General features: G+C 43.1%; 1 protein-coding gene across 1 annotated transcript in view; it reads right to left on the minus strand.

Moving 5' to 3' along the window:
- GALNT17 (polypeptide N-acetylgalactosaminyltransferase 17) overlaps positions 1 to 15,934 on the minus strand; it is a 276,061-nt gene extending 260,127 nt beyond the window's left edge. Inside the window, exon 1 of the mRNA XM_034752813.1 lies at positions 15,025 to 15,934. Coding sequence (XP_034608704.1) covers positions 15,025 to 15,262 — 238 coding nt within the window. The 5' untranslated portion in view covers positions 15,263 to 15,934. The remainder of the gene's footprint in view (positions 1 to 15,024) is intronic.
- Between the last annotated feature and the right edge of the window lie 1,660 nt (positions 15,935 to 17,594).

A 17,594-nucleotide genomic window follows, 5' to 3' on the forward strand; every position in this document is an offset into this window, starting at 1 on the left:
TAAGTCTCAAGAACCCGAGTGACTTCTCTGGCAGAATTATGCCTTCAGGGCCCTTTTGACACCAGTGAAGTCATTTGATTTGGAAACGCTCACCCCTCCTGCCATCCACATTCCTCCCTCTCTCCCTTATTTTCTCATTTACACGTTTTTGCTCTATTAAGTCATCCTCTTCTGCATTCCTTCCTCACAACAACCCCAAAATACATTTAATAAAATAATTAAAACAAACAACAAAGACTTTTAAAACCACAACGGAACTAACATTACAGAGACAAGGTGGGCGAGATAATATATAAAATATATTACCTCACCCATCTTGTCTCCCTAATATCCTGGGACCAACATGGCTACAACAACACTACATACATGGAACTAACATGACATTTGCCAACCATCACTCTGACCATTCTGCATGGATGTTACAAAGTTCTCTAGTCCTCCTCCCTGCTCTTTTGTCTGTCTTATGTATTAGACCAGAGATAGGCAACCTCTGGCACACGTGCCAAAGGCAGCACACGAGTTGATTTTCAGTGGCACTCACACTGCCCAGGTCCTGGCCACCGGTCCGGAGGGATCTGCATTTTAATTTAATTTTAAATGAAGCTTCTTAAACATTTAAAAAACCTTATTTACTTTACATACAACAATAGTTTAGTTATATATTATGGACTTATAGAAAGAAACCTTCTAAAAACATTAAAATGTATGACTGGCACGCGAAACCTTAAATTAGAGTGAATAAATGAAGACTCGGCACACCACTTCTGAAAGATTGCTGACCCCTGTATTAGACAGTCAACTACTCAGGACAAGGACTGTCTCTTTCTGTTTGTACAGCATCTCACATAAGGGAGCCCTGAACTGATTGGAGCCCTTGGGTACTACCTTAATAAAAATCAATAAAAATGACCATCAAAAAATTAGCTATACATTCTGACGGTTTATCATGGTTACGCAGATGAGTGGTAACTGTTCCTCTTTCCCTTCCTTCCTTCTCCTGTCCCCTAACTCCCCCACTCCTGACATTATCCTCACCCTAATTCTGCCACTAATACAAAATATGTTCAGCCAACCACAGAACCCCAGCAGAAGCAAAACACGTAACTAATAAAACCTAGGTGGTTGTTACCAAGTTCATATGCTTGTATGTTACTTCCTGTCCCAACCCTTCATCTCTTTATGTCTTTTAATCAGTCATTTTTGACAATGGGACTCCAGCTCCTAAGTCACTTAGAAGATCTTTTAAAAATTTTACCCTATGTGATTAAACCAAGGTCACACAGGAAATCTGTGGCAGAGCAGAGAACTGAATCCAAATCTTCCAAGTCAGCACCTTGACCACTGGACCATCCTTCTTCATCTTCGCTGGTGGACTGTGGAGCCTGTACCAAGTCAGGGAGACTCTATGCAGGTGCAGCGGTTTGCCTGTGCATTGTACGTTGCAAGTTCAGGAGCTTAGCTTCTAATTCTTCAGGGAGAGACACTATGGATGAAATCCTGACCCCACTGAAGTCAATGGCAAAACTCCCACTGACTTCAATGGGGCCAAGATTTCATGCTTTTTCGGTGTTTGTACAGTGCCTGGCACAATGGGCCCCATTCGAGTAATTTGGCCAGTACAATGAATGAATCATCATCATCATTTCCCTAACAATACACACATGACAAAATAGAAGAAACGTTTAACAGAATAGGCTTTTTATAGTTAACAGCCTATTTTATGTCTCTTAGCACTTGGCTTATTGTATGAAAGGAGGTGACACAGCTGAAATATACAAAGGTCGACTAAAGTTATTTGAAAACCAATCATGGTAAATTAGCAAGCCCACAGCATTACTAAATGGCTTTTCATAATTTTCCCCCCTTAACTTTGTTTTTATCTTAAGAGCACAATCGAGCAATTATTTGGGAAGATAGTGTAGTAATTTGGCACAAACATAAATGCTTTCATGATTTAATTTCAAGTGCAACACTAGCAAAGACCCAGAAAGAAATTCTAATTGTTCCATTTTTTACATTAACATTTCACTTCATCTTTCTGTTCTGAAAACATCAACACCCACATAGGGAGGTTATGCTGATCAAAATGCTACACAAGAATCTAAGATTAAAACCAGAGCAAAATAAGTTCTGCAAACAGTCATGCAAGAGACCTGGATTTGATTCCCAGGCCTGGCCACTCACTCTCCAGACTGAGAAAATACTTAACCTAAGCTAATAGGGATACCTCTGGTCAATGGTTCATATCTGGATTATTCAATTATCAATGGTGTATTATGATTTTGCATTATGGTAGCACCTAGAGGCCCCCAACCAAGACCAGGGGCCCATTGTGTTCAGCACTATACAAGCTCTTAACATGAGAGAGTCTCTGTCTTGAAGACCTTTCCATCTAAAGAGACCAACAACAACAACAAAAAGAGAAAAGAAGCCTTATCATCCTCGTTGTACTCAGAGAACTGAGGCAGAGAGATATTAAGTAACATGCCCAAAGTCATAACGGAAATCTGTGGTAAGGCTGGGAATTAAACCCAGATCTCCTGAGTTCAAGTGCAATGCCGTTACCACAGGACCATCCTTCCTGTTAACTATGGAACCACTAGAGTTGGACAGATTTAAAAATAAATAAATAACCGTACACCATAAGGGGAAGGAGATAGTCCCCTCCTTTCTACAACCTATGAAAGGTGAGAGAAACTGAGGTATTGAGAACTCCTTCATTACTTCAGTGCAGAATGCTGAGATGCTGTACACTGGTCCTCACTGTGCTAAGAGTTAAGCAATAAGATGATGCTACACCATATCAGAGTATTGCACATCTTGTGCCCAACTACCCAAGTCTGGAAATAATCCCAGCACAACACACACTTGGCTCTGGCTTTTAGGAAAGCCTGAATTTTCACCCACCAGCAGCTGTGACAATATTCTGCCATGACACTGTAGGCCAGAACAACTAGAATAGTCCCCTTCTTTAAAAAAAATAGCCCTTAGCAAAAGTTAACATGGACTGTTCCACCACGTTGCAAATACTGAGCAGCTGCACTTATTTCCTAGTTCAAGTACAGATGAATATGCAGCATCAGATCCCTCCGGCAGGCTGACTAGTGGGGCCAGGTACCAGAGTGATATGCACAGAATAAGTACCTACGAGACAGATCCACGGGCCACTGTGTTATTTATTTAGTAAAGGGGAAATGCAGACTTTCCATTTTAAAGCAGCCATTGCAAAGCCTAGGGGAGGCGAAGGATCTCATTTAATTCAACCCACTCCTAGTTTTAAGGATCTCTCTTCCTTGCATCTCCCACTGACAGAAATATAAAAGCTATTGGTCACATCAGGAGTTGAGTGTGTAATTGCCCAAGTACCGCATGGGCTCTTCACCCCAGTTTGCACTTTGCTTTAATTTAACCTTCTACATAGAGACTCTTGTCACTTCATTACCACATTATTTTTAAAAACAACAAGGAGTCTGGTGGCACCTTAACGCTTCCTCAGCTCTCGTCCCCTAGTGCCCCTCCTCTACTTGCGCTACATTGATGACATCTTCATCATATGGACCCACGGAAAGGAGGCCCTTGAAGAATTCCACCTGGACTTCAACAATTTCCACCCCACCATCAACCTCAGCCTGGACCAGTCCACACAAGAGATCCACTTCCTGGATTTCACAACCCAGTGAAAATAGGTGATGGTCACATAAACACCACCTTATAGCGGAAACCTACTGACCGCTATACGTACCTACATGCCTCCAGCTTACATCCAAGACACATCACACGATCCATTGTCTACAGCCAAGCCCTAAGATACAACCGAATTTGCTCCAACCCCTCAGACAGAGACAAACACCTACAAGATCTTTATCAAGCATTCGTAAAACTACAATACCCACCTGGGGAAGTGAGGAAACAGATTGACAGAGCAAGACGGGTACCCAGAAATCACCTACTACAGGACAGGCCCAACAAGGACAATAACAGAACACCACTGGCCATCACATACAGCCCCCAGCTAAAACCTCTCCAGCGCATTATGCACGATCTACAACCTATCCTGGAAAACGATCCCTCACTCTCACAGACCTTGGGAGGCAGGCCAGTCCTCGCTTACAGACAACCCCCCAACCTGAAGCAAATACTCACCAGCAACTACACACACCACAGAAACACCAACCCAGGAACCTATCCCTGTAGCAAACCTCGTTGCCTACTCTGTCCCCATATCTACTCTGGCAACAGCATCAGAGGACCCAACCACATCAGCCACACCATCAAGGGCTCATTCACCTGCACATCCACTAATGCCATATATGCCATCATGTGCCAGCAATGCCCCTCTGCCACGTACATTGGCCAAACCGGACAGTCCCTCCGCAAAAGAATAAATGGACACAAATCGGACATCAGGAATGGTAACAGACATAAGCCAGTAAGTGAACACTTCAATCTCCCTGGTCATTCTATTACAGATTTAAAAGTCACTATCGTTGAACAAAAAAACTTCAGAAACAGACTTCAAAGAGAAACAGCAGAACTAAAATTCATTTGCAAATTCAACACCGTTAATCTGGGCTTGACTAGGGACTGGGAGTGGCTGGCTCATTACAGAAGCAGCTTTTCCTCTCCTGGAATTGACGCCTCCTCATCTATTATTGGGTGTGGACTACATCCACCCTGATTGAATTGGCCCTGTCAACACTGGTTCTCCACGTGCGAAGTAACTCCCTGCTCTCCATGGGACAGTATATAATGCCTGCATCTGTAACTTTCACTCTATGCATCCGAAGAAGTGAGGTTTTTACTCACGAAAGCTTATGCCCAAATAAATCTGTTAGTCTTTAAGGTGCCACCAGACTCCTTGTTGTTTTTGTAGATACAGACTAACACGGCTACCCCAATACTTGACATTATTTTTAGATAATTGTCACTGTAATGTCAGAACATGGGTCGATGGCTATTAGATTTATTGCCAGAACTAGCAGCAGATGTGTCAATAAGATAGAAAGTGTATGACAGTTTGTTGAGAAAATCTGACAACAGGGAGTTGGGGTTATAAAATATAGTTGCCTGTACTGACAAAACTGTTTAGGAAAAATAACATAGCAAAACTAGAATACATTACTAAAGCTAAATCACCACAGTCCACTTGTGGTGATGTTTTATGGGGATACACTTGGAAGAGGTCTTCACAGATTTTCTTAAAGACCTCTCGCATGGCCAGATTATAACATACTGGCCTTTCACCTCTAGAAACCATCGCTCAAATGCTGGCTCCAAGAACACAATAGTAATGTGTGGTGGTCTCGTTCATATCTTTGTTTATGCACAAGACAAAACTAGCTCCCAATTTGGCTTGATTAACAGTCATTGCTCAAGAAGTGCCACGACTTGACACAGCTGCGGGTATTGTAAATTAAGACTCTAGATGTAAGTTAAGGCCCAGCAGTGCAGACAAGCAATGCTTACAAATGTCCACTTCAATTTTCTCTTATGTTTTGTCTTAGTAAGAGATCGCATGGTCCAATGGACAGGCCACTAAAAAGGGGCCCAGAAGACTTGGATTGTATACCCAACTCTATCACTTCCCATAAAGGGATTCTCTCTTATGATGTGTTTGTACAGTACCTATCACAATGGAGCTTTGATCTGGGTTAGGGCTTTAAAATAATACTGTAATACAATTAATAATTAGAGGGGTTTTTTTCAAAAATGCCTAAATGAGTTTGGAGCCTAGATCCCATTTTCAGAAGGGACTCAGGCATGTAGAAGTCTAAAGCCCATTAAACCTCAATGGGACTTAGGCTCCTAAGCCACTCGGGCACTTTTGAAAGTGTTCCCATGTATCTAAACTTTTGCTGATGTGCATCCAGATTAATATTCAAGAATATCCTACTCTGTCTGTGACCTAGTCACTGCTGCTACAGCTCACGATCAGTGTGTTGTTTCTCCGTGATGAATGTGTTACCGATTTATTACTCATCCGTTGCCAGCATCAGAGAATATTCGGATAATAATGCCAAACAATAATTGAAAACAAAATTATCTATCAGTTCCTTGTCAACCTGGTTGTCATCCAAATGTCACATTAACTTCTAAACTGACAGACTATCAGAAGACTAGTCTTTTAACCCTATTATTCCTTTAAGAAGTATTTATTTTTATCATTCTGTGATAGATATCAGACTTCCTTTAGATGTTCCTGATAAGAAGAATTTACTTTAAAGTCAACAGCTCTCATGTTGCCTCAGGGGATGAGTGAAGTCTATAAAAACTGTTATTCTACAGTTTAAAAGTTGGGCTGAAATTTCAAAAGGTGCCTACAGGATTAGGATGTACAATTTCCATTAATTTAATGGGAATTGGGGATCCAAATATCCTTAGGCACCTTTTGAAAAAACTCAGCTTTAGTGTTTATTATGGAGTTACAACATTATGCTTTATGTGGACAGTGGTTTTCTGGGATATGTGAGGAATATCCTGTAATGGCAGACCACACAGTTTTTAGTAAGACTTGACAATCTAATCATAGGCATATTATCTCAGATGGGGGTACATGGTAGACTGTATTATTTGGAAAGGGGTATGCAGCCTAAAAAGTTTAAAAATCACTGCTATATGAGATACCAGAGTCATTTCACATGTGGGGGGGGTGTGATAGCTCAGTGGTTTGCACATTGGCCTGCTAAACCCAGGGTTGTGAGTTCAATCCTTGAGGGGGCCATTTAGGGAACTGGGATAAAAATCTGTCTGGGGATTGGTGCTGCTTTGAGCAGGGGGTTGGACTACATGACCTCCTGAGGTCCCTTCCAACCCTGATATTCTATGATTCTATGATAAGCACAGCATAGGGGTGAGGGAAAAATCAAAGTTTCTCATATACCACTGCATGACAGCTATTGGTGAAATTTCACAATTTAGCAGCAGCATCCACCATATCATTCTACATAATTACTCATAACCCCATTTTCCATACCTATGGACCTTACCCAACAAGATCACCCCCCTACGAAGAGTTCTTTTGACATAACTTGTGAGTAAAGCTTTTCTGGATTGGGCCCTTGTTCCTTATAAACAGCATTTCCTCATCCTTCCCTCTTTGCTTTTATCTGTTTATCTTAAATCAAAGAATCTTTCATCCCTTTAGTGGTATATTACTTATCCATTAGGAAATCTGAATGTAACTACTCTCTGTGGGTGCCACACTGCTTCATACCAGTAATAGCTGATGGATCTGATGGTAATCGGTTTTTGTTTACATATACAGTTGTCATAGTCAGTAGTTAGCTAATGTTTGTAAAGTACTTTAAAGATAAGTGCTAGAAGTGTCAAGCATTATTATGCTCTGTAATATGTGAGCAAATTCACATTTCTTTAAAGTATTTTAAATGAGTGCCATTTTAAAAAGACAAAACTATATTTCAGTAAAATCATCTAAAAGGCCACATTTCAAAAAGTGCCTCAATTTTGCATATGCAGTCCCCACAAGTTTCATGTGCAAATTGGGTAAACAGCTAACTGTGCAATTTGCTGTTTGCTCGCACCAGTTTGGATCTGAGTGCGTGCAAATTATTGCACATGCAAAGTTGGAGATATACATTTAATGGATGCTTTTTTGCAAAATATGGCCCTACATTATTCAATTGGAAAGTAGTTTAAAGCTCTAATTTGCTTTTTAACATTTGTATAATACCGATTTGCCTTTGTGCATTTCTTCCAGATAGGGGGCAACTAACTTCACTGGTCAAGTTCACGTTCCTTTTTAGCCAATTTCACATCCTACACTGGCACAAGGGTGCAGTTTGAGATTTTAACACTGCAGAGGGATGTTTACTCTTAACATTCAGAGGTGCGTATATTAAAAAGAATTTAAAATAATTTCTATTTCTATTACATTTTGTAAAATATCCATTTTGTTTTTACAAACAAACTCTTAAATGTTGGGCCTAACATGAGTTGGGGTGTCCCAGTAGAGTGTTTGTCAGTATTCTCGGAAACATTTGGCTCGGTGAACAGAACTTTTTTATATTAATGAATTATTTTTTCACTGCTGAGGGCTCTGTTCAGCAGCTTGCTGACCACCTTCACTCCCACTAATTTCATGCACTGAACAGCTTACTGCATGGATCCATTTGTGTAAATCAAACAGAAAGCACTAGACAGAACTGGTTGTTCAGAACTGATACTCATTGAACCTGCTAATAACAGAGATGGTTTCTAACACTCCCAACTTTAGGGATGTTCAGATCAGGATCTTAATTCTGGGCCTGTCTGTCTACATACTTACATGGCCCTGATTATTAAAGTGTCTGAGCACCTCACAATCATTAACGGATTTTATCCTTAACACTCCCATTGTGAGGTAGTGAAGTATTATCCCCATTTTACACACAAAGGACTGTGGCACAGGCTGGACTAAGTGGTTCACACAGGGAGCCTGGCTGAGAAAGAAATATACCCTGGTTTCCTGAGTCCCAGTTCAGTGGCCTACCCACCAGACCATCATTCATTCCTACTCTCAAATGGTCATGTATGTATAGTTAGCGAACTGTTTGTATATTGATTTAATAGCCTCTGACTTGTGCCACAGTTTCAGGGTAACTTCACTTGTACTCCCACTTTGTGACCCCTTGACGACAGCCCTTAAAAGCTTCCCGTTCCCAGCCATCATCTCTCTGGGGCAGAGACCTGCGTGTCACTCCTGACCGGGGTTTTAAGGCTGAACAGCTCCCTGCACTGCGATATCCCCAGCAAGCCAGTCTGCCTAAAAATGCCAGGGCCTGTGCTTTACTGTCTCTCTGAGGGCTATGAACAGCATATTGCCAGCAGTGACAAGATATCACACAGCTCCTTCTAAGCAGGCACATTTGTTTTCAGGTAAAAGCATTACAGAGAAAACATACAAACATATAAGGGTGGGTTCCCCTTGGACAGCAGGTTCTCTCTGATTGATGGATCAGAAAGAAGACTCTGAGTCTGTCTAAACTTTGGCCATTTATCCTGTTGTCTCTGGAGAATCCAGTTTAAACCAGTATACGCAAGACACTCCAGGAGGTGGAAGCTCTCTGGGAGGAGTGGGGGCTTACAACCTAACTGATTTGCTTGAAACAGCACCAATTGTTTTTAGTTCCTGGAGCAGCTGTGGTAGCCCTCTCTAATGGAGTAGAGCACAAACATACATAAGTTGTGTTTACACTTCACACGGTACAGCAGCTCAGCTATGCCATTGCAGCTGAGTCAGTGTAGAGCCCTAGTGGACACCAGTGGTCACCAACCCGGCGATCGCAATTGACTGGCAGAGGCTCCAGATTCCAGCCCAGAGCCCCCTCTGCACCAGCCAAGAGCCCCCTCCTGCACCAAATTCCCTCCCAGAACCCACATTCCCTCACCCCCTTCTGCCCCCCAATCCTCTGCACCAGCTTGGAGCCCCCTCCTGCACCAAACTCCCTCCCAGAGCCCGCACCCCAACACTCTGCCCCAGCCTGGAGCACCCTCCTGCACCCAAACTCCCTCCCTGAGCTTGCACCCCTCACTCCTGCACCCCAACCCTCTGCCCCAGGCTCAGCCAATGCACACCCCACAGTTAAGAATGTTACATTGATTTGTGACAATCCTGAAGGATTTTGGATCTATAAACCACAAATGACACTAATAAAAAGTAAAATTCATGAAATGTCCAGTGGATTCTATGAGATTAGATGCAGTGTGACCCCTGCACCCAAACTCCCTCCCAGAGCCTGCACCTCCTCCTGCACCCCAACCCCCTGCCTCAGCCTGGTGAAAGTGAGTGAGGGTGAGGGAGAGCGAGCGACAGAGGGAGGGGGGAATGCAGTAAGCGGGACAGGGCCTCGGGGAAGATCCTGGATTGATCTTAAATTCAAAAAGTGATCTTGTGCGTAAAAAGGTTGGTGACCACTGGTGTAGACACTCACCACAGCAATGGAAGAGGTTTTCCCACCACTGAGGTTAATCCACCCCTCAGAGAAACGGTAGCTAGGTCAAAGGAAGAATTCAGAGAATCTCAAGATTGCATGGGAAGTCTATGGCTGAGGTAAGAATTGAATGCTTTCTACTGAGTCCCTATCCATTAGACCATCCTCCTTAACCTATGTTTTTTATGGGCGCACATACACACACACACTCTCTCTCTCTCTCTATGAAGGTGAGTTCACACTGCAAAGTTCCGATATTTCTGTATGAACTTCCACAACTTTTGAGGCTATTTGGGCCACAACCATTGCTAAATTTTATGTAAATGTAGAAGCAGAGAGAGAGAGATTAAGTAGGAGTAAAAAAGAAAATTGCAAACATTAACTGGAATAAAAGCCACAGGTTCCTTTCAGCAGTATTCACAACCCTTTCATTAGCTTTTTCTGCACATTTGCAGTATAAAGAAAACATTTGCTTATTAAAAAAAAAAAAAGACTGCAGAACTTAAAAGTCTCTCAAATACTCTTACAAATGTATATATTCCCCAAAATATCCATGGGGGGAGAGAACATGTGGCCACACTTATGGAAGTTCTTTGATAGTATAGGAGTTATCTGATAAGGGGGCAAGAAAACACACACACACACACACACACACACGACTTGTGTGATGAATCACACAGTAGGAATAGAAAATCAGAAAGAGCAATACTAATGGCAAATAGTTCACAAGCAAGCCGCAGGCTGAGATATGTTTACTGACTAATTCTGAACAAACAAATTTGTAAAGATCTAAGTCTGCTCATGGATAATTTGAGAACAACAAAAAGGGAATGAATTAATCAAATCTACCCTTTACTATGAATAGTTACTAAGCTGTAATACAATACTGCACACACACAGAATTCATCTGACTGGCAGTCTGGAAAAGGTCAGCGTTCCAAGGGCTAAATTACATAGTGGCTTGTGCTGCGCCGAACATAAGAAGCAACACCACTTCCACCCAGCCTCAGCCATGTGTAACATCTGCAAAGCAAGGCCAAGTAGGTTCTCATTGTCTCACCAATTTTAAGCTGCAGTTTACATTTTCAGAAACCCGCATGGTCTCTCCTGTTCCTATTGGTCTGCAAAGTCATTTAAGACAGCAGTTCTGGTTCATGTCAGAGAATCCCAGGGTCTCGCAGGAAAGTCTAAGAACTGAATGTTTTCTACTGAGTCCTTATCCACTAGACCATTCTCCCTAAGCCTGCACGTCTGGGCTGTCTCTTCAACCTGTGCATAAAGAAATGTCCACTGTGGGCAGGGGAGATGTGGTGTTGGTTACAAAATGTCATTACTAATCAAATATTAATTCTGTAGCACAGTGCAGTTATCAGACTGTCAGCACAGAATTCCATTGATTCTGTCTTTAAGGCCAACATTCACCAAAAAAAATTTCAAAGGAGAGATGGTGGGTGCACAGCTTGGCTGGCATTTCTGACCTGCTTTATACCAGATCTTGCAACAATTGGAAACACAGGAATGGTCATACTAGATCAGAATAATAAGAAGCTTATATTTACACAACAAAGCTTTATAAATGGTGCACTTATTTAGGAATCACTTATCCACCACTGAAATGCAGCCAACTCTGAGTGCAACATAGCAAAGTAGAACAGCACACAACAGTTTAGACTTAACTTATCATTATTATCTGTATTACCTTAGCACCTAGAAGCCGTAGTCATGGACAGGGTTTGCCCAAACACCTCCTACTTCCTCCAACCAGGCGAAGCTATAGGAGAAACACAGGATTCCCTCAAAGGTAGAGGATGCTACATTCTGTGATAGTTGAAATTTGGCACAAAACGTAACATCAAGGCCTCAGGCAAATTATAAAATACAATGTTAATGGGTATGGTGAAAGAAGAATTTCACTGGCTGATGGATTTTGTAGGGAGCTATTCTAAATGCATGGATTAGGGCCTGCGAGCCAGTTGTCACCAAAATCCAAATTTTAAATACTAAAAGTAAAAAAAAGCACAAGTTATACTAGACACCTGCACATCTCAAGTTGGTACTACAGTAGAATCTCAGAATTACGAATACCCTAGTTACAAACTGACCAGTCAACCACCAACCTCATTTGGAACCAGAAGTACACAATCAGGCAGCAGAGACACAAAAAAAAAATACTGCACAGTAAACTACTAAAAAAATGTAAAATTTAATTTTTTTTGACAAGATAAGCAAACCCTTTCTGTGCTAGTTTCATTTAAAAGCAGCATATTTCTTCTGCATATAAAGTTTCAAAGCTGTATCAAGTCAATGTTCAGTTGTAAACTTTTGAAGAATCATAATGTCTTGTTGAGAGTAATGAACATTTCAGAGTTACGAACAACCTCCATTCCCAAGGTGTTCGTAACTCTGAGGCTCTACTGTAGATCTTCAGTCTTGGTAACTCTTTCTCTTGTGAATGGAATTAATTTTAACTCCGAATTTAGACATGGCAAAATTCTCCCACAGAGGAGTTGTTCCATCTTCCTCGGGATCATCAGTGCAAGGATGATTTGGGCACATCTCACTACTTCCTGCAGTTGCGGAGGACAGGCGCTAGAGAGTGTTGGTGTTTCCTATTTTCTTTATCTTTCTCATTCACCCAGGTCTAATCACATGCCTTGCTGAAGCACAAAGCTTACATACAGTATTCAGTGGACAGTGAGCGAAAGCAAAATTAACAGAAATAAATTTTAGGGGAACCCCAAGATACACTTGATCAACACCCCTAACTTACACCACAGTTAAACTTGAGCCTATTGTTCAGCCAGACTCATCAATATTGCTACAAATTGCACGTGTAGCGGCCATATAGATAAGTAGCTTCGTTCATACTCTTGAATTACAGTCCACCCAGGAAATAATTTGTGGTTTGGACAAACATATTGATTCCATCCCTTCTCATAGCATTTAAGTGCATGGCAGCATTTTCCAGCACCAGGCTGTCTCTTACTCTACATTCCAAATGCACACCTGCTGGGAGTGTACTACAGAGACGGCCTATTGAGACCTAGGAAGAAAGGCACCTCTTGCACTCAATGGTGTGTTGGGGGAATCAATAGGCACCAAAACGTCTAGTTTGCACCCTCAAGGATTGGCCAAAAGTAGGGAGTCCTACAGCTCCCCAGCTCTCAATCCTAAGGAAAAGAGGAAAAACTTCTGATGAACTCACACTTTCTATTTCTGGGACCACTAGGAGACAATGCCAACCAAGGTCTTGTTTTCAGCTTCCTTGCCAGGTACTGCAGGTAATGTTATATATTACACCAGAGTAATCAGATTTCATTTTACCCAACATTTTTATAGCACTACCATTTAGATACACTATATCCCAGCTTTCCTTTTCAATTCCTTTCAGTTGCCATAGTCGAACTGACCACTGATGTACCTAGCTGAGCATCTTGACTCTCACGGTGGCTAATGTCAGCACTCAATTATGTAGTACTCTACAGTGTGTGTACAGTGCCTAGGAAAACCTCTCACTAAGGCTGCTAGGTGCTACCTCAATGCACATATTTAATAAACAATAATGATAGTGGTGGCTGGTTGTTATGCTAAAGATCGAGGACTGATATCCCACAGATTTTTTAAAATAAATATAACTGCAGACTGTCTTATTTACAGACATGCCTATTCCTTTCTGAAAACTATTAAATTGTTTGCCCCGCTATCTTGCAGCAATGCATTTCCCAGGTTCATTATACTGAATAGTATAGAATCTTGTTATCCTTTTACTTCACTCCTCACATTGCCACGCAACACTGTTTCAACTGCTTCTGTTGGATAACACTGGGATTTAGATTAGGTGTCATCCACCTTTACAAGCAGGAAATTCTTCTCACACACGTGTATGGAGTAGCAATGTAAAATGAGCCGTTCTCAACTAGCTTAGTGCATCTCAATTTATACAACACCATTCCCAAACCCAGAGATTGACCAAGATTATGATTGTAACTGAAGACAAAACACCAGCATATGCATGCTGCATTCCAGTACATGCCTAGCATCCACTGTATAGTATTGCCATCAGTAATAGTTCTGAGTTAGTACACAAATGCAATTCACAAGGTGCTCAGTTCAACAGTACAGAATCATGCCTTAGTTCAGTATTCAAGAATCAGGGGAGGGAAGAACATACCGACATTACAGAAAATATTAACGATGTTAATTTTGCAATATTAAAATCTATTGTCTTTAAACCCACAGAGACTGGAAGCTTCAAATGGGTTGAGTGGAAGCTCTGAATCACATTGCTACTAGTGAATCTATGGGGAACACTTAAAAAAATAGCTCTTCAGTCTGTGTTTTAATTAGATATCTCACCTAGATGTCTTACATCTCTACAACGTTTCTGTATCCCACATGGCATCTTTAAGCTCCCTTTCTACATCTCCAAACTATTGAACCTGGTGAGATTTTAATAGGAATCCCTGCACTGTGCTATAAAGAGAAGCATTACTTGAGGTTTTAATTAGCATCTGTCAAGGCTGAGCCATAGGAAATGTTGAATTGTTTGTGTAACTTATTACAGAAAAGTGCATTTACTGTCTGGCTGTCTGCACTTGGATGGCGCAAAATGCTTTAGTCTTTTGAACCCTCTCACCCCACGCCAGCTCCCCGAAAGTTTTTAAAAAATAGCAAACAACAAATTTCTGGTGGTAAAAAGCCATTTCCTCAATCAATACACAGCATGCTTCTTCAACCCTATATTTGGCTGCTGAACTAGTTTCTGATCTCCTGAGGAAAAAGTCATGATGGTATAATTTCCTGACCGGAACAACAAAACAGAGAGCAAGCATTATGTTATTACACATTCCTCCCATTCAGTGCAAGGTACCTGCAATCTTTTAAGAACCTAATATAGCTTAGAAATTAGAGACTACACTGATTCACCCAGTTATGTCTCCTAAAAATACAGCTTGCCTGAGAACTCAGAAAAGATAGGTAAGTAGCTCTCTACTTTTGCTAACTTCAAGAATCATTGCTCTCTATTATATTTTTATTTGTATTTCCAAGTATGGCTGTGCCCCAAAGGTATCAAAAGAATGACAGCAATTCCTACCATTTAGCTGCCTGTAGACTATATCTTCTAGAAGGGAGAGCCTTTTCAGTACTGCATCCTGGATAGGGCTGATGCCATGGGCTGTCAAGTTGGCCACTTCTGCCCTGGGATGGATTTCATGGAAGGAATCCCCGCTCTTGACAGTGATGGGTCTACACTTGGCCAGAAAGAGGACAAAGCCAGCCACTGCAATCAAGTTCAACACCAACAGAACTTTGACTCGCCGCAAAGAAGCCATCAAACTCCCAGTGTGGCCACTTCAGCTGCTGCTTGGCAAATGAGGGGTGGCGCGGAGCCTCCTGGCTAGGGACGCAAAGGTGGCTTGGGATAGGAGGTGGCTGCAGGTGTGAGCACATCCCACGTCCCCGGGAGGAGCTGTCTCAAGTCCAAGCAGCGAGCGTGCAGGACAAGTCGCAGCAGCAGCAAAGCTGGGGGTTATGGACCGGCACCGGCTCAGGACGCCTTCCTAGTGCCCAGCAGGTACAGAAGAGATGGAGAGAACAATTCGGGTGCTCTAGCCGCGGCGTCCGGAGGGGAAATGTCCCCGGGATGGGGAAGCCAGTGTCGCAACTCCTGGTCCCCGTAATGCTGTGCCCCAGTTATTCTGCACAGCTCAGGCTCCCAGAGCCGGCCAGCTTCCCGGGGACGGGCTGGGCTGCAGGAGTCGATCCCCGCAGGGTTGGCACAGGGTGTCCTTCATGCCAAGCGGCAACTCCGGAATGAATGTGGCTTTCAAACGCGCGGGGGGGGGGTTGGTTTTTCCTCCCCTCCCTTTAAGTCATTCGCTAGATCAATCCAGGCGGAAGGTACCCCCAGCCCCGCTCCATCCTCCCCCCTGTATCCCTGCAGCAGCAGGAGTTCTCTCAGGGGACGGGGGGGGGCAGGGAGGGGAAGGAAACAGAGAGTCCGGTGTAGTTTCCCTCTCAGCCGGTGCACGGCGGATCTCCCGGCCCGGAGCAAGTCAGTCACCATCCTACGCCTCCTTTTAGCACCGTCATCCGGCTACTCCGCGCTGGGGAGGCGCAATCGCTGCAAATCACGCCGGGAAATGGACGCTGCGGCAAAGGCGCCCCCTTGGCCAACTCCAGCCTCGCCCCCCTCCGCGGGGCGCACAGGCGCGCAGGCAAGGTGGGGCTCCCCAGCTCCCCGGCCCCACATCACCGGCTGCACGCAGGGGCGCTAGGCGGGTGGCAGGCGCAGGGCATGGGGGCTGCGCTGAGTCAGGTCCCAGGCACGCTTTGGGGCCGAGGTCGGGAGCCGCGGCTCGCTCTCGCCTCTGGATTGCCCTGGCTGGGGGCTGCGGGTGCCTGAGCGGAGGAGACCATCCCTCCTGTGTGCCTGAGTCCCCGGTGCATGCCTGGGGAAGGGTTAGAAGGAAAATCTGGGCTGGAGAAAGGGGATGTGTTGCCTGTTTGTACTATATGGGCGAGTGGGAGGCTGCTGGGTGGGTGCGGGTGCGGAAATAAGTGTGTGTCTGTGGCTCTATCCCTGCGGAGGGTGGGGGGTGAGGGTTAGCTCCAGCCTATTTTTTAAAATAAATTATTGCCCTGACCTTGCCTTCCTCCCACTACATTGATCGAGAAGAGCAAAGTCAGGGAAACTAAGTCACAGTTCCGGTTCCTCCAAAGCCACACTTAAAGAGGGGTATTTCATTTAGCCAAGCTATCAGAAGTGACTCCAGTTCTGCAGTCAGCCCTGCCCAGGAGTCCATCCTTGTTCAGTCCACTTTGCTTTTCCCAGCCTTAGACCTTTGCATTTTCTTTTAATGCACAGTTAAGTTGGGTGACACCCCTTCCTTTCTTAAAAATAATCTGCAGTGCTGGTCAGATAGAGACTTAGATTTGGCTTTAAAACAGCAGCATGTGCACCAAAGTCATTCAAACTCAGAACAGACATTTGAATAAAAATACTTCCAAAATATTGTTAAAAAAACAGGCAAACCAAATTAATAAATGTTCAAAATATATACAGGCCAGATCCTCAATTGGTGTAGCTCCATTGAAATCAACAGATCTACGCTTATTCAGAACAATTGAGGGTTGGGCCCATACAGAGAGAACTCTGAGTTCATGCATTTTATCTTTACATAGAGGCAGACCTGAAGATATTTTTCAGGGTTTTTGTTTGTTTGTTTTGTTTTGTTTTTGTTTTTGTTTGCGTTTGCATCAGACTGGGAAAGTTTCTCATCTTTATAACAAACAGTGGCTGTTTAAAAAAACAGAGTGACCAAAAGCCACCTTTCCCCTAATTAGAAACAAGTGACCATAACATTCTGATTCTCATATTAATAAAAAAATTACCTTGGATTAATATAACACAAAATTATATAATAGCAGTATAATGATACGTATTGAGAGAAGGGGAAAAACACTCAGGTGCGTACACACAAACTTACCATTAAAACACACACGGCTTTCTGTGTTTTGTTAATGTGATGATCCTTAATCCAGATCTGGAGAGAGTTGTTGGATCTTCAGATCTCCATGTTTCTGCCTCAGAACATAGGGATGGAACAGACCAGCTCTTGAGGCCTCTGCCAACCCTACGATTCTATGATGTTATGTTCATTC

The sequence above is a fragment of the Trachemys scripta genome, chromosome 18 (assembly GCF_013100865.1).
Source record: "Trachemys scripta elegans isolate TJP31775 chromosome 18, CAS_Tse_1.0, whole genome shotgun sequence".
Lineage (NCBI taxonomy): Eukaryota > Metazoa > Chordata > Testudines > Emydidae > Trachemys > Trachemys scripta.